This window comes from Nelumbo lutea, chromosome 7, assembly GCF_056320005.1.
Source record: "Nelumbo lutea isolate HS-2025 chromosome 7, American lotus-T2T, whole genome shotgun sequence".
In the NCBI taxonomy this organism is placed as follows: Eukaryota; Viridiplantae; Streptophyta; class Magnoliopsida; order Proteales; family Nelumbonaceae; genus Nelumbo; species Nelumbo lutea.
Window position 1 is genome coordinate 59,570,604 of NC_142690.1, and position 25,670 is coordinate 59,596,273.

General features: G+C 37.1%; 2 protein-coding genes across 13 annotated transcripts; both read left to right on the forward strand.

Annotated features, from left to right (window-relative positions):
• Positions 1 to 349: 349 nt before the first annotated feature.
• Positions 350 to 20,388, forward strand: POLH (Y-family DNA polymerase H). 12 transcript variants are annotated; one of them, XM_088955226.1, is made up of 15 exons: positions 387 to 632; positions 2,058 to 2,145; positions 4,368 to 4,488; positions 4,577 to 4,688; positions 4,793 to 4,960; positions 5,144 to 5,305; positions 5,410 to 5,513; positions 5,655 to 5,774; positions 5,934 to 6,129; positions 10,252 to 10,365; positions 10,512 to 10,727; positions 18,376 to 18,484; positions 18,585 to 18,712; positions 19,561 to 19,669; positions 19,759 to 20,388. In XM_088955226.1, exons 4-15 carry the CDS (start codon positions 4,581 to 4,583, stop codon positions 20,055 to 20,057), a joined length of 1,833 nt encoding a protein of 610 aa, XP_088811352.1. In that variant the 5' UTR covers positions 387 to 632; positions 2,058 to 2,145; positions 4,368 to 4,488; positions 4,577 to 4,580; the 3' UTR covers positions 20,058 to 20,388. The 12 variants fall into 12 exon arrangements, with proteins under 12 accessions (XP_088811351.1, XP_088811352.1, XP_088811358.1 ...); XM_088955232.1 differs by having other exon boundaries at positions 6,006 to 6,129; positions 19,777 to 20,388; XM_088955233.1 differs by having other exon boundaries at positions 468 to 632; positions 4,560 to 4,688; positions 6,006 to 6,129; positions 19,777 to 20,388.
• A 2,252-nt stretch (positions 20,389 to 22,640) lies between these two features.
• LOC148846599 (uncharacterized) lies at positions 22,641 to 25,427 on the forward strand. The gene is made up of 3 exons (XM_088953442.1): positions 22,641 to 23,188; positions 23,279 to 24,178; positions 24,997 to 25,427. The coding sequence occupies exons 1-3, from the start codon at positions 23,107 to 23,109 to the stop codon at positions 25,026 to 25,028; spliced, it is 1,014 nt and encodes a 337-aa protein (XP_088809568.1). The 5' UTR covers positions 22,641 to 23,106; the 3' UTR covers positions 25,029 to 25,427.
• The last annotated feature ends 243 nt before the right edge of the window (positions 25,428 to 25,670 follow it).

Here is a 25,670-nt window from a genome sequence, read left to right on the forward strand (position 1 = left end):
TACGTTGGGTACTAAGTCATGGAAAATGAAAGTTTGGGTACTAGATTGTCGGGTTTTAAAGTTCATGTACTAAATTGGAACTTGGTCTAAAGTATAGGATACCTATCGAGAATTTTCCCATAAAAAAAAGAAGTAAATTTGCATTCAATGTGAACTTTGTTATAAAAGGCATATATTTGATTGGAATTCGTGTTTTAAAAGTCGTTTGATAAGAAGGTAAATTTGCTAAGGCAAAACTAACCCAACTTTGCATTTTTATGAAACCTTTTATTTATATTTGCATTCACACTTTATTTGCATGTTGAAAATTATATAGAATATATCGGTCGGTTCGGTAACCGGATTTTTCAATTCGATTTAATCGATCCGCTTCGCTTTTCCGGTTTATCGATTTTTGATGAGCACCCTGTCTGGAACTCTGGAGTCTGGAGGGTAAAACGAAAAAGAGGGAGGAAAGCTGTAGGTGCCGGTTGGCGGAAAAAAAAGGGAAGGCTAATAAGTGCCAAAGCGTAGTGGCGAAAAGAGAAAAAAATTGCCAAAGGGGAGATCAGAGACGATGCCCGTTGCTCGACCTGAACCATCCGCTGCTCGCATAATCGCCCATGTTGACATGGACTGTTTCTACGTTCAAGGTCTTTTGTCTTCCAATATCCACATCATCATCGATAGTTATCTCTATGTGATTTTTGTTTATCTTTTATCTTTCTACAAATCTTTTATTTATTTTTTATTCTAATGGCGAAGGAAGAAGATACCCATTTGAATTACTATTTTGGTAGCTTCAAACTGTTTTTGATTTTGTACTCTCTTTTTCTTTCTCTTGGTGGGTTTTTGGAGAATTGACAATTCTAGCTAATAACTGTAAGGGCCATGTATTGTCGTCTTTATTCTCACCTTAGTTGAAGGCATGGTCCTAAGTGCCCATTTGAATTCCTGTCTTACACTGTAAGATATATAGTGGTTGGGTTTCTTTTCTGTTAGTGTCAGTTTATTTGCTGGATTTTTGGACAGTGGTCGACATAATAGAAGAATACACAAACGAATTTCACTTCTAAGCAGAATTAAGACTGATTTCTACCAGATTGTAATGCATAGTGCTGAATTTCAGTAAGGAATTTAGAAAAGAGTTCTGTTAGTGTTGAACTGTTCTTTTTTTTTGTCCCGTTGATTAATGCAAGTTTAGGAAATGAAGCACGTAGACTGATTAGAATCACCATTTTTCCGTGTTAACCTTATTTCTATTGCCTTGAATCAATACACCCGTGAGCACTGCTTGCTGTCAGGGCAGTTTTTCTGTGTATAGTTATAGCTAGAGATGCATGACAGTGCAATGCCCTACATTCTACTACTCAATTGAACTTCTCTGACAGTGCAACTCGAGTTAACCAAAAAAAAGTAGTTCAATCATGTAGAGTTTGACCAATCTACTGTTTGTTTTTTTTTCTTCTTCATGGGGCTAAACAACCGAAGGGGTAGCCCATATACCCCCAACCCTGGTGGCAACAGGATTTGATCCCAAGTCTCTGCTACAACTTACCGACCAAAATTCTTGTTTTGGTTCAATGCATTATTGTTTTCCAACCAATTTTTTCTTTTCTTTTTTTTCCTTTTTGATAAGTGATATTGATTGTATTCTATTAAGAATCAGGAGGGTGAGAGGCCCTTAACTATATGCAAGAAGAGTGTAAGCCTTTGTAAAACAAAACTCAACAAAAAATTCAGAAGATGATGGACCACCAGTGATTGGAAAAGGAGATAGTAGGCACTCTCACAAAAGACTTCCAACCAAAACTTTTGAGATTCTGGTTATTTTATTCAGCACTAAGATCTGAATTCAATGCATATCAGATACTTCAAAAAATTGAGTTGAACTTCTAAATTTCATTGTCATTTGCACCTTTCCTTGTTTGGTATAAATTAACATGTATCATTTTGATTTTATCTAATGTGGTATTTCTTTTTTATTTTTTCTGAAATTTTTGCCCTTTTCTACAAGTAAATGAAGTTGTTAACAAGTATTTTCTTTTTATCCATGTTTTTTCATCCCACTGAATCAGACACTCAGACTCCTTGACATACATGAGATTCCAACTCCAATATTTGTCTCTGCGCAATACCAGCCTGATGTTGAAACATGAAAAAAAGGTTGGGATCACTAATATGCAGTGAAGAATTAGTAACTATGTTTAATGGCATCCTCCTATTCTTTGACCCAATTTCTCTCCACTGTTCACTAATGAATAAGAGCCATACTTTTCAGTCTCAATAGTTGGGTAATGTCAAGGCTATGGTTACCAGAGAAGAAATAGGTGTATAAAGAACAATGACATCTTTTGATGTCGATAAAATTAAGATAGACTTTCTTAATCCCCCTGCAAGAAAATCTTGGGATAACTAGAAAAGTCAGTCTGGCATGGAAGATTAGGCATGCCAGGTTAATGCAAGGCTCATTTTGTGGGTTGTGCCTCACCTAACTCAAGTGCACCCATGACCCAACCTACAATGTTATTATTTTTGAATTAGTTAATTTGGTTAACATTGAATTTAATGTTTTAGAGTTTAAACAGTTTAAACCTGTTTAGGACAGACTTACATGGTTACAATCTTAACTTTTAATAATATAAGGATCTAACCAATTAAGTTTATAGGCTTTAGGAAGTATTTTTCCTTCAAAATTTAGATTACCTTATTCTTACGTGATAAGCCTTTTTTTTTGATAAGTAAATGGCAACAAATTTATTAAATGAAAAGAAATTACAGATATGGTTATAATGATAAGTCTTTTTAATTTGTTTTTTTTTTTTCTTTCAGAAGTGGCACCTCTCATGTCTTACACCTTGCACTTAAGGCTCAGTTTGAAAAGAGTACAAATACAGATGTGTACAGTACAAATACATATAAAATAATACAAAATACAAGGTTTTGCACTCTATGTATTTGTATTTGTACTCCTTCCAAACTGAGCCTAAAGGAATCCCTTGCTCCGCAGTTGTCTTCTCGATTTTTAAACACTTAAGTCCACTCAACTGTGTTGTCTTTTAGTTTGCCTTTTTCCTTTCTCTTAAGATTTTGCTTTGGAGGATGGGAACTAGAGGCACTAGATGATGGTTGTGAAATTGTTTGACCTTGTAATCTTTGGCATTAACAAGTTAACTTTGGTTTTCATGCAGTTGTTTGAGGTTCAATTATTTGAAAATAATTTATAAGCCTGAGATTAAATGGTTGTAGAAAGCTGTTAATGGCAGTACAAAATTTTAAATATTGAAATTTGGAGGCAAATGTAATTCAACAGACTTGGAAACAGCTTCTTTGTGTATCTGCAGGGGGTAAGGCTGCATACATGTCCCTCCCCAGACTCCGCATTGGTGGGAGCCTCATGCACTGGGCTTCCATAAATGTAGTTCAATGTAGTTCACTGGGCTTCTCTGTGTATCTGCAGGGGGTAAGGCTGCATACATGGGACCTTTATACTTTTGATATTAATACATTATACTTGCTCTTTTCAAAAAATAAAAAAAAATGTAGTTCAATGGAAATGCAGCTACTGACCTAAGTCTGCAGTTTCAGCAGGATGTTGATAGCTGTTCAGTACTGCATTGATTGACATCTATTCGGTTAACATGTCTTTTGAATCACCTTTAAGACCAACATTCAGATTCTATGACTTGCCTCTCTACTTCCTACACCCTCTTTGAGAGTTTCAAAAATAGGGGTGCAACTTGGGTGGGCTCAGGTTGGGCTTTTGACAAAATTTAAATGGGCCTTATCCCATAGCAGTGTAAAATGCTAATTTGGGTCAACCCTATTCAAAAACATCAATCACTTGTTAACCACCTCTCTGCTTCATCACTATTCAAATTCCTAGCCTCTTGCTAGTCAACCGCTCTAAAGATTCTTCAACCAACCTATTCTTGCTGGTGTTCTGTGCTGATCAGGAAATGATTCTTAAACCTCAAAAATGACCCCATACAAATTTCAAGAAAAGTTCCTTTTTATTGAAATAGTTTCTGTTTTTGATTCACCTAAAAATCTTCTAATGATGGGGCAGTTGATTGGGGAGCTTAGAAAGCTTGAGCAAGGTTGAAGATCACAGTTTGGAGGTCTCTAATTCTGACACTGAAAATACTAAAAATTTTGAAATTTCTGTGATTCGACATTCTTGGTTCTAGTGATTTAGAAACCTAATATTTCTTTAATTGGTCTGTATTGATATTTGGAAGTTTAAACTGCATGTGTGTAAAATATAATGAAAATTTAGTCAATGGTGATGTTTTCAAGAATTTCTGTTGCCACACTCATCTGTCTTCAACTTTTTAATTTTCTAAGCATTGCCCTAAGCTTGCATATGTATGTTTTGTGTTATGCAGTGGAACAAAGGAAACAGCCAGAGTTACGTGGTGTACCAACTGCTGTGGTACAATACAACTCTTGGAAAGGTGGTGCTTTGATTGCTGTTGGTTATGAAGCTCGTAAATATGGTGTGAAGCGGTGAGTTGAATGTTGCCAGATTTTCTCACTCTCTTTTCTTTGGTAACCAATTCCACTAAGGCTGTTAAAAGGTATGTGAGATTTTCAGTTCAATGCGAGGAGATGAGGCCAAGAAAGTTTGTCCACAAATCCATCTGGTTCAGGTTCCAGTTGCACGTAATAAAGCTGACTTGAATTTGTACCGTAATGCAGGTTCAGAGGTTTGTCATTTGTGAACTAATATTACTTTTTCTAGATTTAATCATTTGTACTAGTCATTCACATTGAAAACCTCTATTATAGTAGGCCATAATCAATCTTGCAGGTGGTTTCTATTCTTGCAAGAAAGGGTCGATGTGAACGTGCATCAATTGATGAAGTGTATCTTGACATTACTGATGCAGCTGAAACAATGCTGTCAGAAAATCCTCCAGAGATCTTGGAATCAATTGATGATGAGGTCCTAAAATCACATATTTTAGGGATTAATGAGGTAAGAGAAATCCATTAATGAGGTAAGACAAAATAGACATATTTCTGTAAACAAAATGCAGGAGGTTTCTCTTACAATTTTGGCTTGTAACTGTGATTGTTTCCATTTCTAAACGTTTTCACAGTATGTTGGCTAGTTTTCTCTGGTAACTTGATATGATAATGCTGTTTGTGCTGTATCCAGGATGGAAGTAAGGGGGAAAATGTGAGAGAATGGCTTTGTAGGAGCAATGCTGATCGTCGTGATAAGTTATTAGCTTGTGGAGCCATTATTGTGGCAGATCTTCGGATGCAAGTCTTGAAGGAGACTGAGTTTACATGTTCTGCAGGCATTGCTCACAATAAGGTATAGCAGTTCCATTCTTTCCAAATAGCTTCCTCCCACAGAAAGATTCTCCACTTGATGTTTGGCTTTCAGATTCATCGACTAGCAGATATTATTGTTGGCAGATGCTGGCAAAACTGGCAAGTGCCATGAACAAACCTGCGCAACAAACAGTTGTTCCATTCTCATCTGTGAAAGGGTTGCTAGCTACTTTGCCCATAAAGAAAATGTAGGTTCTGAGTTAGAGAAACACTTTTATAGGATTTATAAAAAGCTTCTCTTTCTTCTTTTGGCATATGAAGTTGCTTTTTGTTTGACCTTTTGGATTGATGGCATTGTTCTTATGCTTTCAAACAAAACGAGTTTTCAGGAAACAACTTGGAGGTAAACTGGGGGCCTCTTTACAAAGTGACCTTGGTGCGAACACTGTTGGAGATTTATTGCAGTTTACAGAGGAAATGCTACAGGAACGATATGGCATAAATACAGGGTGGCATTTTTTAACCTGTTTCTCTTGTATATAATGTACTCATAACAATATCTGTGAACTAAATGAGATGTCCTTGGATCTTGGCTTTAAGTGGATCAGGAGGCACTGTTTACCACTTTGAATGCAGTATAATTTATTAACTTTTCATATTTGATTCAGCATAATCATTGACATAAGCTTGCCATTTCCTGCAACAAAATGTCAACCTGATACTTTCTACTTTCATTCCAGTACGTGGTTATGGAATATAGCAAGAGGCATCAGTGGGGATGAAGTTCAGGGACGTCTTCTTCCCAAGAGCCATGGTTGTGGAAAGACTTTTCCTGGCCAACAAGCTTTGAGAAAAATTACTTCTGTAAGATCATTTTTCTCTCACAGATGGGAAATTCTTATTCCTGTAGTAGCTATTTCTAATATACTAGTACATAACATGTCATTTATTAGCTTAGTCTTGAGAAAATTTCTGCAGCCTTCCCTGATATTGTTGTAGTTCTTTTTCTTGATAGGATAAGTACAATGTGCATGTCACCTTGTATTGCGGGCTAGCAGATGCTACCTAGCCCTGATTTTTGTTGCCTAGGTTACAAATTTTCCCTGTCAAATTGATTCCCCAAAATGGTTGTTCCCTATTTGATCCTTGTCTTGCTAGTGTTTTGACCATAGTTGGTCAATTCATTTTTCCATTTAAATGTTTCCACGGGCCTACAGTTTGTTGCTCGAACTAGCTTACTACCACTTTGGATTCCCATTCTACTACCATTAGGAGTGTCAACAGGTTGCGTATGGTTCGGGGCAGCCTGTACCAGTCCCATCCTGATTATTAATCGGGACAAAACCATGGACCTAGAACCATCCTGATTAATAATCAGCTTTGACCCGATTAGACCCAATTATACTGACAGCTATAATTATTTAAATAAATAACAACCTAAAACCTGGTCTTTGATAATTTAATCTTAATAAAAATGACAGTAAAATAATAAATTATTTATATATTAATAATTCAAGTGTTTTAATCAAAATTATCTTATATATATTATCTATCAAATTATACTTTTACACATAAAATATAATAAAAATTATAAAAGGCCTACAAACCTTTATATATTATTAACAAAATAAGCAGTTCGGGTTTCAGTTCGGAACAAGCAAGAACCAGAACCAATCCAATTATTAATCAGGTAAAAATCACAAAAGCAGCAATACAATTGGTTCAGTCGGTTTGGGTCTGTCAGGTAGAACTGACCCATTGAAGCCCTAACTACTATGTTGTTGTAATGCAAGGTTTTTCCAAGCTTGACCTTTTTTTGAAAATAAAGAAAAAAGAATATATATATATATATATAGGCTTTGCAGCCCAAGCAGATCCTCACCCCAATAATAAGAACCCCAAGATGACATTCCCAAAACATACAAAAAAGAAGGCCAAGCAAGTCTCTTACCACACTTGGAAGAACCCTACTGGACACCAAACCCCATACCCCAAATATACCACAACTCTAAGCAAAATGTCACAAGAAGCATTTTTTGATCAGTAATGTCACAAGAAGCATAACCATCCCAACCCAAACACCACAAAAAAAAAAAAAAAAGACCAGCAGAAAGAAGCACCTTATACTGCTTTTCCGCCTCGCCTGCCTCTGCCTTTGCCCCTCACACTCTTAGATCCTCTTCCCCCTCCTTCACTAACCTCACATAGAAAGTACATGAGCTGCTTCACCTTCTTGTACACAGGGATGCCACTTTTGTCAAAAGCACCTAGGCCGTCCACCTCACAAGCATCCTCAAACTACTCCTCAGCCAGCTCATAACAAGAATCTTTAGACTTCCTTAGGTTGAAAGGCTGTCTGTCCAAAGTCTCTAGTAGTCTAGCTTTCTCTTCTCCCCCCAAAAAGAACAATCCCAATGTTTTATGGCCCTGGAGGCGCGCCTCCAGGTGAGGTGCTCCCAAAATGCCCTGAGGCATATGCCAGAGGCGCTGACACCTCTGAGGCGTATGCCTCAGGTGCAAGAGGCGTACGCCTCATGTGCCTCATGCACATCTGACATAAAAAGACAGAAAAAAAAAGAAAAAAGAAAAAAAAAAAGGAAAGGAAAAGGAAAGGAAAAGAAAGGGAAGGGACAGAAAAAGAAAGAGAAGAAAAAAAGAGAAAAGGAAAGAAAAGGAAAGGAAAGGGAAGAAAAGGTTAGCGGAAAGAAAGTGGTTTGCCCCCTGCCCCCTTTCAATTAATGTCATGCACCTTTATTCTTCTTAATATAAAAGATTTTTATTAAAAATAAAGAAAAATGAGATCCCCCCTTCCTCTTCATCCTCCTTCTAACTCCCCTCCTCTTAAGGAGGCTTATGCCTCCCTGTGTTCGGGAGGCTTACGCCTCTTGCATTCTGAACTACACCTCACGCCTCTAGGTAGTGGAATGCATAGCGTCATGCCTCCACATTTTAAAACATTGGTTTTACCCACCTGAACCCTAGACTGTCCTCTAACCAATGCAAGAATTATCACAAACCTCCCTCCGACCCTTGCCCAAAGAGATCTCAGGCACAACCAACAACCCTCTTGAGCTAGGTTGCATGGCATTCTCTGCCAACTCATTAGGACCAAGAAGAACCAAGCTTGGGAGGCCCATGCTCCCACCTGTGACATCTCCCTCATCCTTCTGCTTAGCTGACCCCCTTGGGAGGGGCAGACATCTCCCTCTTCCCCTACCTTTTATCAAAGAATTTCTCAGGCCAGGATAACTTTTAGGTTCCTCAGAAAAACTTCTTGGAATTCTGTTATTGATAAAAAAAAAAAATCTTGGAATTTTAGCCTATATGGGCTTAGGGCTGCCTTAAGGTGACACCTGGTTGGACCCACCACCTGGAACAAGCCCAAAAGAACCACACAATAAGGTTGCAAACGGATCAAATCAAATTCAGATAGGGTATCCAGATTCAATTTGTTAAGGAATCCTGAATATTTGAATTCGATTTGATATCCAATGGATTTTTAAAAACTATATTTGAATTTGATTTGATAATTCGATATCCAAATTAAATATGATGTGGTTTGAATATTTAGATTCGATAAAATGAACTCCACTGTTTGTCATAACACCAATCTTACAATCCAATTCTTACATTTGATTTCATTTCAAAAGTAAAATATGGAAGAAATTCTAGGAGAATCTAAAGGAGCATTGATAGTGAGGAATTCTTGAAGATTTTAATTTTATTATAAGAAAAACAGTTTTGTCCCATCTTTTCTAACAGTTTTTTCTTGTATCCCATTCCAACACTGGTTTTTCAAATGCATTTGCCACCTAAAATGCAAAAACACAAACAATGAGCATTTACGCAGAACACTTGATAGGCATGGACAAGAATCTAACTAAATGAGCTGCTAATTTCCACGTCAAGGAAACCTTTATGAAATTAAAAGTACCAACCTTATTTAAAAAAAAAAATCTCTTGTAGGGATTCTTCCTTTCCATTGCATATTAGATACCTCGTAACCTTTTGACATTAGTAATTGAAGGATTTGAAACTAAAACCCCCAAAGTGATCTTCTATGTGAGTTGAAGAATCAAAAACATAGTTTTCAAGGTGCCAAGGTGAGGGTAGGCGACAGGGGGGGCACCTAGGTGTTGCCTAGGCGATGGATTTTTTTTAAGTAAAAACATGTATCCTAGGGTAGTTCCCTAGGTTCTATAATCATATTTCCTTAATAAATATCCATAATTTTCATAAGAAAAGTATAAACTTCATGTTAAAGTATAGAAAATCAACATATTCCAACATATTCATGAGAAGAAAAAGAAGGAAAAGAAAATTCGAAAAATATAGGGGCTGAACCCCTATTTCTGTTATAGGAAAAGAAGAAAAGAAAAGGTGGAAGAAGAAGAAAAAATTAGTATATAAAAACACAAAATTAATAAAGAAAAATAAGAAAATGTATTGATTGGACAACATTTTATGTTCTTTCTTACTTATTGGTTCAGGTTTTGAAGTCTTTGAGGATTCAATTCAGCATTTAGCAATGTTCGTGTTGATTAAACCTTAACAAATAAGAAAGTAACAAAAATAAATTAGTATATAAACACAAAATGAATATTTTAGTTTTAAAATGTCTATTTTATAATTATAACCTCAAAAAATTAAGAATATAAAAGTTTGTTATAACACGCTATAAAAAACTGCTTGGCGATTAGGCGAGGCGAGACTCCAAGGGTGCCTTGTCGCCTAGGCGTCGCCTTGACCACTATGATAAAAAATTCATAAAAACTTCCTAACCTCCTACATAAGTAGGTGGTCCTACATTAGTTTGTGTCTTAGATTCAGTCTGAGGCATTGAACCCTTTGACAAAAGAATAAAAAAGCTGCCATTGGGGATTATGTGTTGGAAGGCCAGCTAGTTATAGTGAGTAAAATAAAAGTACATTTTCTTTAGTGATGAAATACTCTACGGTATTTATCCTATTCATGATTTTCATCCAGGTTGAGCGTTGGCTAAATGATCTTTGTGAAGAACTGAGTGAACGCATTCAGTCTGACTTGGACCAAAACAGGAGGATCGCACAAACCCTTACATTGCATGCTAGGGTGTACAAGGTACTTTGTTATCTTATTGCTGGGGGTATAAAGTCCCCTGTTTTCTATATCTCTTGTTCAGGCAGCAATTCTAATTCTCTAATTTGGATAATCATAGTGGTCCGCATTGCAATATGTAGAAACATTAAGAATATGTTAACCTGCAGACCAATGACTCAGATTCGCACAAGAAGTTTCCTTCCAAGTCATGCCCATTAAGATATGGCACTGTTAAGATCCAAGAAGACGCCTTAAAACTATTTGAATCTGGATTGCGTGAATTCTTTGGTTCACAGAGAGTTGAGATCCAAGGGAATCAAAAAAATGGATGGGGAGTAACTGCTCTTTCTGTATCAGCAAGTAAAATATTGGATATACCACCTGTAAGTTTCAACTTTAGTTTATCATTTCCTATGTTATGTAGCAGTTCTCTTGACACTAAGAAAAATATGTGTTTGTTATATCATGTTTTGATATATGTAGTTTAATTGAATCTCCAAACAATAATTCCTGAGTAGAAACCTTATAACACCATTTACATCTCTGAAATCTCACCCAATTCCTGCTGGTCCTGGGTTGCCTAGGGAACTTCCATCAAAATTTAGCTTTAGTCCATGACTAGCTGGTGGTTGCCACACCATATGGCCTTCTACTTTACTTTAGAAGTATTTGCAACTTCTCCCCATGTTCTCAACACATTATCCACTGAGAAGTCTGAAGATGTCCAGAGTTTTTACCCAATGCACCACCTTAATTTTTATAATCTTTACTATCACCACTATTGAACTGTTTTTCTCCTTAAAGTTTCTTTCATTCCTATCCTTCCAAATCACCCATAGTAATGCTACTCTTGATGCCCTTCACATTATTCTGCCACTTTTATTTTTTTGGGTTGCCTCATGAAGTTTGGATTGAACAAGCTTGCCAACCTTTGAGGTACTTCCCACCTGCAGCTGAAGAGAGAGCACACCTTCATCCAAACATAGCTCACAAAGGGAGAGGAGACCAATAAATGGGAAATTGTCTCTCCTCTTGCTTTGCAAAGCATGCACATATGAGGATAATCTTGTAACATTGAAATCACTTGGTAGGCACCAAGCTCTTTCATTCACTCTTCTAACACCATACAATTCTAACCAGACTCTCCCCATCACTGTAGGAAGTGGGACTATACACATTGGTTAATCACCATTCAAAACCATCCCCTTTCTGGCTTGCTTTTGATCATTACCAAAACTGTAAAATTCCCTACTTTCTTCAACACACTCCACCTGACTCTCCTCCCAAGCTATTAGCACACCCCTAGAGGCCCTAACCAAATGTAAATAATCCCATCACCTATTCGTTGATCCCCATATGCTTCTCATCCCCACTTCATTGACTACAATATTTGTTTCTTGTAACAGAACCATTGATGGATTAATTCTCCTCAGAAAGTCCTTCACAACTCTTCTTTTCCTTATACTACCTAAACCTCTCAAATTCCATCTTCATGGAGATTCACAAGACCTCTATTTCACTTCATTTTGGTGCTCCTTTTTGCATCTTCTGCGAGGATGTGGGAATTTTTATCTCTGATATTCTTTTCCTAGGTTTAGACACCCTTTCCCCCTTCTTTTGTTCAGCAATTTTAATACCCATAGTTTCTGCTAGTTTTTCCATTTCTTCCTCCTTTTTCTCACTATCATGACCAACCTCTTCTTTCTATTCTAGTAACTTTATTTTCTACATTTTTAGTTCTACCCATCTCAATCTCACTCTCTTATCCATTCTTCCAGATAATCCATCATCAACCTCCATATCCCTTCCACTTCGTCCCCCAATTGGTCATTGCTCAACGGTATATGCCCTTGGAATTTCCCATCATTTTCAGCCTCAGACCTTGCTTGATTGGTTTGTGCTCAAAATTGTGGACGACTACAAACCTCATCCAAGGAAATGTCCTTAACTTATCTGTGAAGAAAATGGAAGAAAGGAAAAGAGAATATAAAAGAAAGTGAATATATCCTTAATTTGGATGACAAGGGAAACCAAAAGAGAGGGGAAAATTTAGACAAAATAGAAAAGTAAATTCTCTTCTCCAAAAAGATAGATAAAGCAAAGGAAAATGGTGAAAAGTACAAGGTTGCAAAGCTGGCCCTACATGCTCTTAAAAGAATATTTATTTTTGATTGGTAGGTGTCCACATTTTATTAATAAGTAATGAAAGAATGTAGAATCTACAAAGATTTGTGACATGTACCCCAATATTCTTTGTTGCCTATGCTACCCCACTCATCATTATCCATATTCTGTTTTGTACAATCCTTAGGGATCAGAATCCCCAGAAGTGAACCTCTGATACAGTTGTTTCCTTTGATGATCAAAAAAAAAAAAAAAACCCTCTGATACAGTTGTTTCCTTTGATGATCAAAAAAAAAAAAAAACCCTCTGATACAGTTCTGTTTGCTAATGCATCTGTCATACTATTAACCAATCGTTGTGTCCATATAATTTGAGTTATCATTTTTCGTTGCTAACTGTTTTATTCCCCTTTCAACATGTCTGTGTTGCCATAATCTTGAATTGTCTTGTTCAATCCATCCCACTACTACCGAAGAATCTCCTCCACTATGAGTTTTCTGTAGCTTAATAATTATCTAGGAAGAAAGGAATGCACACCTTTTCAGTAACAACTAACAAGGAGAGGCCTGTTAAGGAAATCATAGAGATATTATCTCCACCAAAGTTGCTCATTGGGTATTTTTTTCACCTTATATCACAGATGACATCCTCAGAAACTGGAAACAGTTGGCTGATTCTTCTTCAGCTACAATAGTCCCCATTACTAGATGGACCCCTCCTAGACCAGGCTATATAAAACTTAATTCTGATGGATGTAGGTTGGGAAATCCAGATATGGAAGGCATTGGAGGAGTTTTCAGAAATGAAGAAGGAAATATCATTGCAATGTACTTGGGTCCTATAGATGGAGATTCAAAATTAAGGCAGAAACGTAGGCGATCTTCCATGGCATAAGTATGACAAAAAGATTTGAACATCAATGACCTAGTGATTGAAGGAGATTCAAGAGAAGATTTGAACATCAATGACCTAGTGATTGAAGGAGATTCAAGACTAGTTACTGGGTGGTTAGATGAAACCTACACAATTTCATAGAAATACAGATATACTATTTGGGAAATCAAGAGATGATGGTGGATATGAGAGCTGTAGTGAAATGGATAACACTCTCCTAATGGACTGGCAGATGGTTTGGCAAAACAAGGGGCATTGAGGGGCAGCATGTTTTGGGGCCAAGTTGTGTAAATATTCTGTATTAGTAATTTCTCTTTTCTGGAGCTGAACCTAATCACTCTGTAGGGTGTAAGACCTGTATGCTTTTTCCTAATTATTAATAAAGCTTCTTGACAGAAAAAAGAAAAGAAAAAATCCCTAACTTCAGTCCCTAATGTAGTGCTAGTAGTTCAGCCGTTGGTGCAATCCATAATTGCACCACATTGTTTTGAAAACTGGACCAGACTGGCTGGTCGACCATTTGGCCTGGGAAACGGTCATATCCGGGTCCAGTTTTCAAGTTGACTGCTTTTTTGGAAAAAAAACGTTGAGTTAGTCAGAAAACCACTAACTGGGCGGTCGAACCACTAAACTGTTCAACACAGGCAGCGGTTCACGGTTTACTAAAATGTTATTTAATTTTTAAGGAAGTGTTAACAGAAAGGAGATCGAGAGATGGGGGAGGGATTGAAATGAGATATCAGATCCGAGATCACAGAGAGAGAGAGGGATCTGATCTGCTGTCGCCGCCGTTGTCATTGCCGGTGAAGCACCACCACATCCTTCCTTCCTTTCTTTCTTTCTTCTTTCTTTTCTTTCCTTTCCCAGCCAGCAGCCACCTCCTTCTCTCTTTTCTCTTTTCTCTTTTCTCATAAAAAGAGCAATGGGACACACACAGCACACACATATCTATATCTATTCCATCTATCTACCTATATAATATATATGATGCATCCTTTTTACCCTAATAGGTCAAAAGACCCAGATGGTCGAACTGCTGACCCAGAACCCGGTGGTCAAAGCTGTTCCGTTCCTGGGTTGGTTTTTAAAACCTTGTCGCACAATTGCTTTCCTTGAATATATGACCAATACCTGATGTTCCGTGATTTTTCAAGTTTCACCAATCAAAACTTCGACATGATCTTACCTCATCCTTTTGGTGACTTGAAAAAGGCATCCTCAAATAGACTTCCCATATCTCTTAGGGAATTCCATTTACAACCAAATAGGGAAAAATATACTTCCAAATACTTGAAGCAGAAGGTCCGGAGGTTAAAATGTGGAAAATAATTATCACTGCTTTATCAACATAAAAAAAAAATCTGGGGGAATAAACTCCAACCAGATTTTTTTTTTTCCTTTCAGGAACCTCACAAGGTCTTTAAACCAGTCAATTGGGCTGATTTAGAGTTTCAATGAGATTCAAAGCATCGCCCTCCTGGTCATATGCTGACATAATCGAGGAGGACGAATCATATTACCAGCAATGATATAATAGCAATCTTTGATGGTTACATCTTTATTTGAAGCCAAGCCTGATGTTCGCACCATTGCTTTCCTTGAATATATGACCAATACCTGATGTTCCGTGATTTTTCAAGTTTCACCAATCAAAACTTCGACATGATCTTACCTCATCCTTTTGGTGACTTGAAAAAGGCATCCTCAAATAGACTTCCCATATCTCTTAGGGAATTCCATTTACAACCAAATAGGGAAAAATATACTTCCAAATACTTGAAGCAGAAGGTCCGGAGGTTAAAATGTGGAAAATAATTATCACTGCTTTATCAACATAAAAAAAAAATCTGGGGGAATAAACTCCAACCAGATTTTTTTTTCCTTTCAGGAACCTCACAAGGTCTTTAAACCAGTCAATTGGGCTGATTTAGAGTTTCAATGAGATTCAAAGCATCGCCCTCCTGGTCATATGCTGACATAATCGAGGAGGACGAATCATATTACCAGCAATGATATAATAGCAATCTTTGATGGTTACATCTTTATTTGAAGCCAAGCCTGATGTTCGCACCATTGCTTTCCTTGAATATATGACCAATACCTGATGTTCCGTGATTTTTCAAGTTTCACCAATCAAAACTTCGACATGATCTTTCCTCATCCTTTTGGTGACTTCAAAAAGGTATCCTCAAATAGACTTCCCATATCTCTTAGGGAATTCCATTTACAACCAAATAGGGAAAAATATACTTCCAAATACTTGAAGCAGAAGGTCAGGAGGTTAAAATGTGGAAAATAATTATCACTGATTTATCAACATAAGAAAAAAATCTGGGGGAATAAACTCCAACCAGATTTTTTTTTTCCTTTCAGGAACCTCACAAGGTCTTTAAACCAGTCAATTGGGCTGATTTAGAGTTTTGATGAGATTCAAAGCATCGCCCTCCTGGTCATATGCTGACATAATCGAGGAGGACGAATCATATTACCAGCAATGATATAATAGCAATCTTTGATGGTTACATCTTTATTTGAAGCCAAGCTGAAAGGTCAAGACAAAGAGGTCTATTTCAGGGTTTAAAATGTCAGTGTCAGTGGAAATTATTGGTCATCCAAATATAGGTAGCATGTTGGAAATGTGCATGGAAATATTGTAAAATTTATAGACTTGGTGGAAACATTGTAAAATATGCGAAAGTATAGATTGATATTTTTTGAATTGATAAAAGAAGATTAGAGACATTCTTTTAAATTATTATATTGTTCTAAACCTGTAAACCGTCAAACAAAACTAAGAAACTAAGGGTCTGTTTTGTTCACATTCGAAATCGGAATCGAATTCCTCCGGAATCGGAATCGTCTATTCCCATAGTCTGTTTGGTTCAGACAGAAATGGGAATGAGAATTGGAATCAACAGGAATGAAATTTCATTCCCAAGGGAGGGGCAGGGAACGACCATTCCCTCAAATGGGGGAATGCCATTCCAGCAGGAATGGGAATGGGGTTCTGATTCTGCCCAACCAAACAGTTGGAATCAGAATAGTCCATTCTGATTCCGATTCCAGACCCCTATTCCTGTGAACCAAATGGGGCCTAAGGTTAAGAGAATAAACACTATGCTGTGAAGCTATCCTGTAAACTTTGAGAGCCAAAACTGCACAATAGAGTGAGCTCAAACAATATTTGAACTCATAGAAAGTGTAAGTGATTCTCATAGATCAACCAAATAATCTAATCCACAAACGAAAACTAAGATTTAACTTCATATCTAAAATGAATTTTGAGCTGGCTCAAAGTGGTACTGGTAATCATGTCCATTAGGCAGGCAATAATTCTGCTACTTCATATAACAATATTACTTCTGTTATAATACCATCTTGTGTAGTCTGCATAGTGCCAGTAGATTTTACTACAGTAATATTTAGTGTCAATACCCATGGAAATGACTATATGTCATGGAAATACTAGGAAATATGTGGACATTTTAAAACATGGTCTATTTCCACACAACACAACTTTTTAAAATAGCTCCCTATCCGGCATCTTTGGTTTGAACTCTATGCGTTTAGAGAATGAACTCTTTTTTATATTTTGATAAAAAAGGTAAAGTAATTTTATTCATAAAGCTTATGAAAGTACAACAAGCCTGCCAGAAAGAACTCCAAGGATAGGAGCCAACTCCTGACTAAAATATATCGAATATTCCATGCATTCACAGCATTCAACAACTAACCCATAGGCTGGGAGGAGAAAAACTTTGAAGCTGAGGCCCAGGACCCAATTTTCCTAACCAACAGCCACCAATGAGATCGTCATTCTCCCTGCTTACATTGTTGGATTTTATTACCATCTGCAAAAACAAAATAGTATCTGGATAAATTTTATTAAGTCCACATAATGATGCAGGAGAGATGAATTGATTAAGGTTTCAGAGTTGAATACAAGACAAGATATTTGCTGATAAAAAAAATACAAGATAAAATATTTAATAATGTTATGGTTAACCAATAGTAATATTATCTAGTTGATTTGGATAGTAATTCTTTAGGTTTTCTGATAGATGGGAAAATTTGATTGGTCCTGCAACTGAGCTATGTAGGTTATAAGCTGGAACTAGTTGTGTGATTACAACCATGACTTGAAGTCCAACAAAGGACATTTACCTATATGGAATGTAATAGTGGAGCAAGATTATCTATTTGAACCCACATATATGAGAGAAGGCTTGCAAAATGATGATGATAACATATCCTTTAATGGGATATGTTGTATTTTAAGAAGGCTAACTGAGGCTTCCTCTCATAGTGGGCTTCTCTGTAATGTTCATATCCCATTTCTTTGATTAATAAAATCAGTTTTTGATAAAAAAATGATGATGATAACATGTTTCTAGAGGAAGCAAAAAAGGCTTCAGAGTATAGGAGCTATTTTTGATAAATGGATGGTTGGAGTAATTAAAAATTTTCCATTATGAGGCCTTTATTTGAAGACCACTTTTGTTTTTAAAAATATTTAAAACCTGTAGACGGGAAACCTAAAAATCTAAAAAATAAAAACAGGAATCTGCAGCCTGGCCATTGACATCAAAGCCCTCACATTGACTATCCTGGAGTAGCTACATGAAGTCTTTTTCCAGACTGGAACCAAGGTTGATATATGGATTAGAAAATATTAAGATGGTTCTAACAAATATCTAGAATTCTTGGCTAATTGGCTTTGCCTCTTTTCAAGCTTATGCACATTTCTACTTTTAATTTTTTCCTTTTGACTTTTTAGATGAAATTCCCTTTTGAATTTCTAGAAAGCTTTTTTTTTTTCATTAGCTAATTACATTCTGGACCATTTGCATGAATCTGTTCCTACTTGCAAAATGACCAGCATGAAGTTTTCTTTTTCCAAATTGGCACTGAGGTTGATATATGACTTTAATTGCTTGAACCTAAATGTATTGAAGTTTTATATCATATTTTTACTGCTGATGCATCTTATCATGTGAAAAATGCATGTGGTAGGGAACATGCTCAATATTGAGATTCTTTCAAGGTTGTGAGTCTTCTAGTTCTTCACCAAAGGAAGCAGGAAATGAGAACATCCAAGAAAATGTACCATTTTCACCCTCAGGTATTTTTCAGGTCATACTGAATTTTGATGCCTCTAGTCCCAATCTGGTTCTTGTTTCCAATTTTGCTTCCTGAGTTGGGTGATGTATGTTCTCATTCAGGAAATGAAAGCTCTTTGGGACAGAATCAAGCTAAACCACAGAAAGGGTCTAGAAGGGAAGAGAGTGGAATTAATTGTGTCAAGCTTGTTCTCAACCGCGAACAGACAAGGGAAAGTCAGGACTATAAGGTTACTTTAAACCAGCCTATTTTTTATTTCAAATTTACTGTTATGATGTGAGAAGTATATCCTTCTATATCTCTCCCCTATGTTTCTCCATGTCTCTATTTTTGTCATTGTTGTCTAACTATTTAGCTATTATATGAAACTCCTTCCATTTAAATTGTCTATTCATCTATAACATGGACTTTTTATCTATTAAGATTTGCATACATCTTGCATATGAAGCTTAACTAGTTTAGATGTGTAGTTGTGTACACATTAAATACTGCAGCTTAGGAGGAAAACATCATATGCAATTATAGGAAGGATTTTATTTAAAAATATTGGACAAGAGTGCTTGAGAAGTTGCAATTTATGCCCACCAATTCAATATGTATTGAAGTTGGTATTGTCATACCAATATCACTTGTGAAGTAAGCAAGAGTGTCCTTAGTCCTTACAATCTGTTTATTTCCTTTCTTTTTATTCCATATTTTGTTGCCTTTTTCCTTCCATTCCATGTGCACTCGTGTGCTATTTTACATGTATCTTTTTATTGATTTTTGATATAGCTTTTTTGTGACAAAATATAGGATTGAAACCTACATAAACCTAGTATCTACTGACCTAACAAACTATTTCCAATCCTATAATTGAACTCAGCTGCTTTTTCAAAATAGATATTGGTAGTTTACTAGAAATCACTCAGAAAATTAAAAGCAAAAGGTGAAGAAGAAAGCAGAAAATTAGTGAACAGTTTGTTCTTGGTTTCTTTTTTCTTTTTTTTTTTTTACTAAAATGCAACATAGTGAAATATATGATGGTACATTCATAAAGCATTTTCTTAGCCTGTGGTAACCAAATGCTTGTGGCAGGGAAAGGGTTCTATCTTGAGATTCTTCAAAGTCTCCAATTCTTCTTGCTCTTCATCAAAGCAGGTGGATGATGGAACAACCCAATCACCTTTATGGATGACTCCATCAGGTAAGTCGCTTTCATAGGATCAGGTCCAGAATCTATGGTATTTCTTTTTCCTTTTCAATTTGTTCTATTTCCTTCCTGAATTGGATTAGCGGTGAATTTTTGTTCAGGGACTAAAAATTGCTTGGGATCTAATCAAGCTCAGGAACTTGAAGTATCTTCACAGGATGATACTGGGAACAACAGTGGAAGACCTAGTTTGATTAAGGACCTACAGAGAAGGCCAGCATGGAATTACAACATTGATGAGATTGATCCCTCAGTGATTGATGAGCTGCCACCTGAAATCCAGAAAGAAATCCGGGGCTGGCTTCACCCTCCTAAGCGTGCTAGTACGGCTAAGCATGGTTCCAGTATTCCTCAGTACTTTTTACCCACAAAGAAGGCATAGGAAACCCAAGTAATTTTAATGTTTGCACTATGTTATCACAACCTGATAAATTGGAACAAAAGAAAACTCCCCCAGGCCTGAGAAACATCGTTCATGCTTCTTGAGGACAGAGGAGTAGCATGCTTTTCACCAGAAGTTAGTAGTAGTACTAACACCTACTTCAAAACGGTAAACAGTGCTTGTAATACATTGCAATACAGAGGTGCCTTACTTTGGATTGTGAGCACTAAAAAGAAAGAAGACTATACCTGTCTTCTGTCTTTGTAATGCAGAAGGGGATTTGTAATTTATCAAGGCAATTTGTGAAGAAGATAGGGTAATCCATTCTTGATTCTTCGGGTTTAGTTTGTCTACATATTTATTTCAGATTGTTTTGCTCTAAGACTAAATGGCATTTCTTTTGCCTGCAACTCTACCACCTCTCTCCTCTCATGTATGTATCTATACTACTTGTAAATGAGCGAATGCCGCTTCTTTCTGAAATTTTCACTGAACGTTTTCTACCCCTTCTGTTCAAGCATACAGCAGGCATAAAGAGGGCAAGAAAAGGTTTACTAAAGAGTCTTTATAACGAAAGTGTCATGGGGATCAGAAAGAGAAATAGCATGTATAACCCCCACACTTTATCATCAATAGATAGATAAGGCTTAACACAACAAATGCATGAAAGTATGAAACAAAATATATCTACCTTCATTGAAGGCACTGTCACGTGCAAATGCACGTACATGTTTACTAGTATATATATTACAATTTTGTCAATTCCACCACGTGGATAGTTTATCCTTTCAAGAATTGAAATTGGATGGTGTGAGAGGAATTCGGCTTCAATCAGTGCAATGACTGTTTGAACAGCTTTTACAGCCTTGTATTGGGAATAATATCTCTATACTTATGTGTTTTATTTCATGGGGAGATATTCCCAATGCAAGTTTGCAAGAGGCTGTTCAAGCAGTGTAAACATGGACTTGCATTGACTGAAACCCTATCCATTTCTCTTTTTCCTTCGAATCTGATTCTATTCTCACTCTATTTCTCTCCTCTATTTTTTTCCATTTTCTTTTATCCCCTCTCAATATATGTTTTCTAAACCATTCTCTTCTTTCTTTGCAAGGTTCTTGGTTAAAGAGTATTTTTTACTAGATCTTGTGTTGTTGGGTGTCCTTGCATCGATTATTTGTTTTCTTTGCGGTTAGGTCTGGTGATGGTTTCCTATCATTGCTCTTTGCCAGAATTTGATGTTTTTGAGTTTCTTTGCAAGGTTTCGGTTAGGGTTTTGTCTATGGTTGGGGTTTTCCCATGGTTTTGACATGGTTCTCCCCTTCACAACAATTGGAGTTTTTTGTTTAGCAGCATTTCGCTTCAGCTCTTCAATCTTCTCCTCCTCTCATCAACACTGGATCCCATTAGGATCAAGGTTCAAAATTTCGGGACCCCACATTTTTAATGAAAAATACATATATTTAACTCCCCAAAACCAAATTTTGAAAAAAAAAACTAAAAAACCCATGTTTCCGCATGTATCTAAGTATCAATACACCTCTGCTGATACACAAAGGCATATCGATACTTTCAACCATGATTAGGACTGCTACTCCTACGATAAAAAGCTTCCAGTCCAAGATTGCCACCATAAATTGCTGAAACCTCTCTTGAAGTTGTTTCTGATTGTTGCCAAAACATTTGCAATCAATCAATCACCTCTTCTGAACTTTTTTACACAGTTGCAAGTAGATCCCCTGGTTAGGATCTTCTATAAAGAGGCACAAAAATATCCAAAATACCCATACAATTATTATTGAGCCTCATTTCTATAGGGAGAATAATACAAAGTTTATGAACAATAAAAATAGAGAATTTAAAATTGTAGCTTTACATTTGAGCAATTGATACGAAGGACAAATTTGAAAAACAAATCAACTTTAGAAAATAGATTGGGACCTGCCATGCATGAGACATACGGTTAGGGTAACTTATGTTGTTGGTAGGTAATCCAGACTCATTTTATTGAACTTTGCAAGCATTAGGTTTTTAATGTTAAATTTAATTAGTGGGATTTAACGAAAAAAGAAAAATACCTTAAATGTAAGATTTAATGAACCAAATTCAAATTCAAAAAAAATATTTTAATAAAAAAATTAGAAATACAAGATCCATTTCCTCTATATAGATACATGCCCGTGCCTAGCACGGGCTGAACTCAGTCCTTTACATACGTTGTCATGATTCACAATTATTCAGTATTGTCTCTCTGGCTGGCTGGTTCTCCCACTTTACCATAAATTCCTGGAACTGAAGTCCGTTATGCAAAAATGTGCATTACAGTGTCGGTGTTTGTTCAGTGTTCAATCCTTGCATGCTTTTTCAATATTTCAGCCACGGCTAAAGTGCATACGTGTAAAGTATTAAAATGGTGAAAACTGAAAAGAATGACTCGTTTCTGTTGGGACAAATTTGCCACATCAAATGCTGACATGGAAAGCTTTTGGATGCCACCTAAGCAACCTACCAGAGAGAGAGAGAGAGATTGAGTAGAAAACAAGCAAAATAAAAGGGCAGAAAAACCACACTTTTTTTTTTTTTTTTTTTTTTTCTCTCATGTCAAGCAAGCATATATGCCAAGTAGAAGTACGAAGAGAAAGGAGATAGACTAAAGCCCCAAAACAGCTCTCCCTAACACACTCCCCTTCGTATCTTTAATCCACTAACACGTTTCTTCATTGACACATCTGTTGCAAGGTGTCCATGTATTAAAAAAGCTTGCCTAAAGAATCAAGTCTTGTGCTAAAATATACTCGGAGAACCCCACTTTATGGCCGGCCTCTTGTTCCCCACTTCTCTTTTCTATTTTTTTTAAACATGCTTCAGCCATTGCCATGCTGCTTATATGCACCACAAGTGTTTACATTGTGGTTTCAGAGGACTCTTCTCAGTGTTCGAACTTCAAACTTCAGGGGGGGCTTGCTGCTTACAGCTTACTGGGTGATTGGAACAGAAGAATTTCTCCTTGTTCAAAGCTTTCATCACAACTGGCTCCCTTCCTTTCTCTATGAGTCCAAGAAGACATTGTTTGATACTCTGCACTCTTCTTCTCTGCTTTTCCATCACAGCCACTCTCTTCACTCTCTGTGGTAACTCTCTCTCTCTCTCTCTCTCTCTCTGTCTGTGAAAACTTCAAACAGTTAATCATTACTACTTGTTATGCTTCCTGGTTTGAGCAGATGCTAGAAGATCAAGGCAACTGTTGAAGCTTGAAGGTTCTGCTCCTGCACGCCCAAGAAATCCAATCCTGGAAGCAATAAAGAAGCTGAAGCTGTCAAAGCATTTGGACTACTTGAATGAAGCCTCAGATCCCTCCAGTTCTCAAACCTATGATGTGGGTTCTCCATTCAACCTGCCACCATTTGATTCTTTGGCTCCAATGCCATTGCCAGAGAATGCCCCTCCCTTCTGTGTTTATCCCCCATTTACCCCCCTACCTCCTTCTACAATCATACCCACCCCAACCATCTATTCACAACCACCCCCTCCACCACCGTCTTACATGATCCCCATTTTCCCCATCCAAAGCCCACCTCCAGGCCCACCTGCCACCGTCCCCATCCCCATCCCACCAGAATCTCAAAGTCCACCAGTCTATGTTCCTAGTCCCCCAGAGTATGGGACCACTCCCCCTAGCCCCATCTACATCCCAAGCCCACCTTCAGAGTCTTCTCCTAGCCCACCCGAGACAGTGCCCAATCCACCAGAATTTGGGCCAAGCCCACCTGAATACGTGCCAAGCCCATCTATCTTTGTTCCTAGTCCCACGGTTTTTCTCCCACCAGTTGTCTTCCCTCCACCATCCGTGCCACCACCACCCTCTAGTGGCGGAGCCACTTTCCCAAGGTGGTGCGTCGCCAAGCCCTCCGTCCCTGATCCGATCATTCAAGAAGCCATGAATTATGCTTGTGGATCTGGAGCTGATTGTGAGTCAATTCAGCCCAACGGATCATGCTTCCACCCAGATACATTGTTCGCCCACGCTTCCTATGCTTTTAATAGTTACTGGCAAAAGACTAAACTCGCCGGAGGCACCTGTGACTTCGGAGGGACGGCCATGCTTATCACAGTTGATCCCAGTAAGTTTTGATTTCTGACTTCTGAGCACTGCGGACTATTCCTTCATACTTTCTCTAATCTCTAGTGTGGGGACACAGGAGGACACTTCAGAATTTAGATGGGTCTGGGCCCCATAAGTTGCCAACTATTCAATGTTTCAAAGATGGGACCCAACACTAAATAGGTCCCACCTAAGATATTGGCTTTGCCAAAATCTGGGTTCAGTTTAACAATCTAATCTATCCATAATTAGAATCGGAGGGTTGTAGTCTGTTTGCCCCAGCTGGTCTATTAGGTGGGTGTAGGAGTAGGACCCAGAAGATCTATTAGGTGGCAAGTTAGGGAGACCCAGACCTATCTAAGTGCTCTGTGCCTAGCAGCGTGTACATTAATATTTTCTAGGAAAACATCTAAATTCAAAATTTTTCTAAAAAAAAAGGAAAGAAAAGCAAAGGTACACTAATAATTGGAGAGAAATGTCGAAAACGCAAATAATTTTGATTTTCCAAAAAACGAGAAAAATTTAGAATTTTTAATATTATGTATATTTAGAACTAAAAACTCATTTACATGTTAAATATTCATAGAATATTATAAATATATTCATATTTAAAAAAATGCATAACCAATCAACTAGTATTCATAGAAATTGCCTTATGGAGGTGTGATATAAGATGGTTATAGTCAACACAGAGAAATAATAGTAGACCCAAGATGGATGGTCTCATGGCCCACAATTTTGCACTTACGTTCTCTCTCTCTCTCTCTCTCTCTAATAAATTGTGATGTTTTAATTTACTAACCTCTCTCTGCTCTGCCTCTGGTATTTGCTTAACAGGCTTTGATGGGTGCCATTTCCTCAACGACTGAATATTGATTACCCAGCAACCGTCCATCCAAAGCAGCAATAAATGAAAGGGGATAGCCGGAGGGCATGGTCCATTGCTCCGGGGGTTACATGAATAAGACCATGTAGTAGAGAGAGGGCTCTCTTTTCCTGTTTTCTTCTTGTTGATCAGTGACCTTAATATGAATTTTGCAGGCTGAGGCACTAAATTTATTATTGTTTCATTAGGTTGGTTCCATACAGTTTCTGGTTATTAGGATTTTAGCTTTACACACTTGTAATCTTCTTCTTCTCTTCTTCCTTCTGTTCCTTCTGTTTCTTCTGTTTCTTCTGCTTCTATGCATGGGACTTTACCTCTCTGTTTTCATGAAATGTAAAAAATGCATTGGAATAATATCTGAATACATTTACTATTATATAAAGTGTTATGAGTGTACATGAAAAATTTTATTACTATATAAAGCAGATGCCCTAGTTAAGGAAGAGAGAGAGAGTTTCACTTCTTTTTCCTTCAAACCAAACATAACATTATTTTTAATCTATAATATAATTAGAGGAAACTAGTTTGATTTTGATGCATGGTTACATTGGATTTTGTAATAAAAAAAAAAAGGAAAAATGAATTAATTGTCTGACTTTAAATAAACACATATCTGATTCAGAAA

Excerpts from the sequence above, each read along its gene's own strand:
- POLH (XM_088955222.1), top strand. The coding sequence starts at position 557 with ATGCCCGTTGCTCGACCTGAACCATCCGCTGCTCGCATAATCGCCCAT. Across the intron at positions 5,306-5,409 it reads CAGGCATTGCTCACAATAAG|ATGCTGGCAAAACTGGCAAG; the intron begins GTATAGCAGTTC and ends TATTGTTGGCAG. Across the intron at positions 5,514-5,654 it reads ACTTTGCCCATAAAGAAAAT|GAAACAACTTGGAGGTAAAC; the intron begins GTAGGTTCTGAG and ends ACGAGTTTTCAG.
- LOC148846599 (XM_088953442.1), top strand. The coding sequence starts at position 23,107 with ATGAGTCCAAGAAGACATTGTTTGATACTCTGCACTCTTCTTCTCTGC. Across the intron at positions 23,189-23,278 it reads CACTCTCTTCACTCTCTGTG|ATGCTAGAAGATCAAGGCAA; the intron begins GTAACTCTCTCT and ends TGGTTTGAGCAG. Across the intron at positions 24,179-24,996 it reads GCTTATCACAGTTGATCCCA|GCTTTGATGGGTGCCATTTC; the intron begins GTAAGTTTTGAT and ends TTTGCTTAACAG.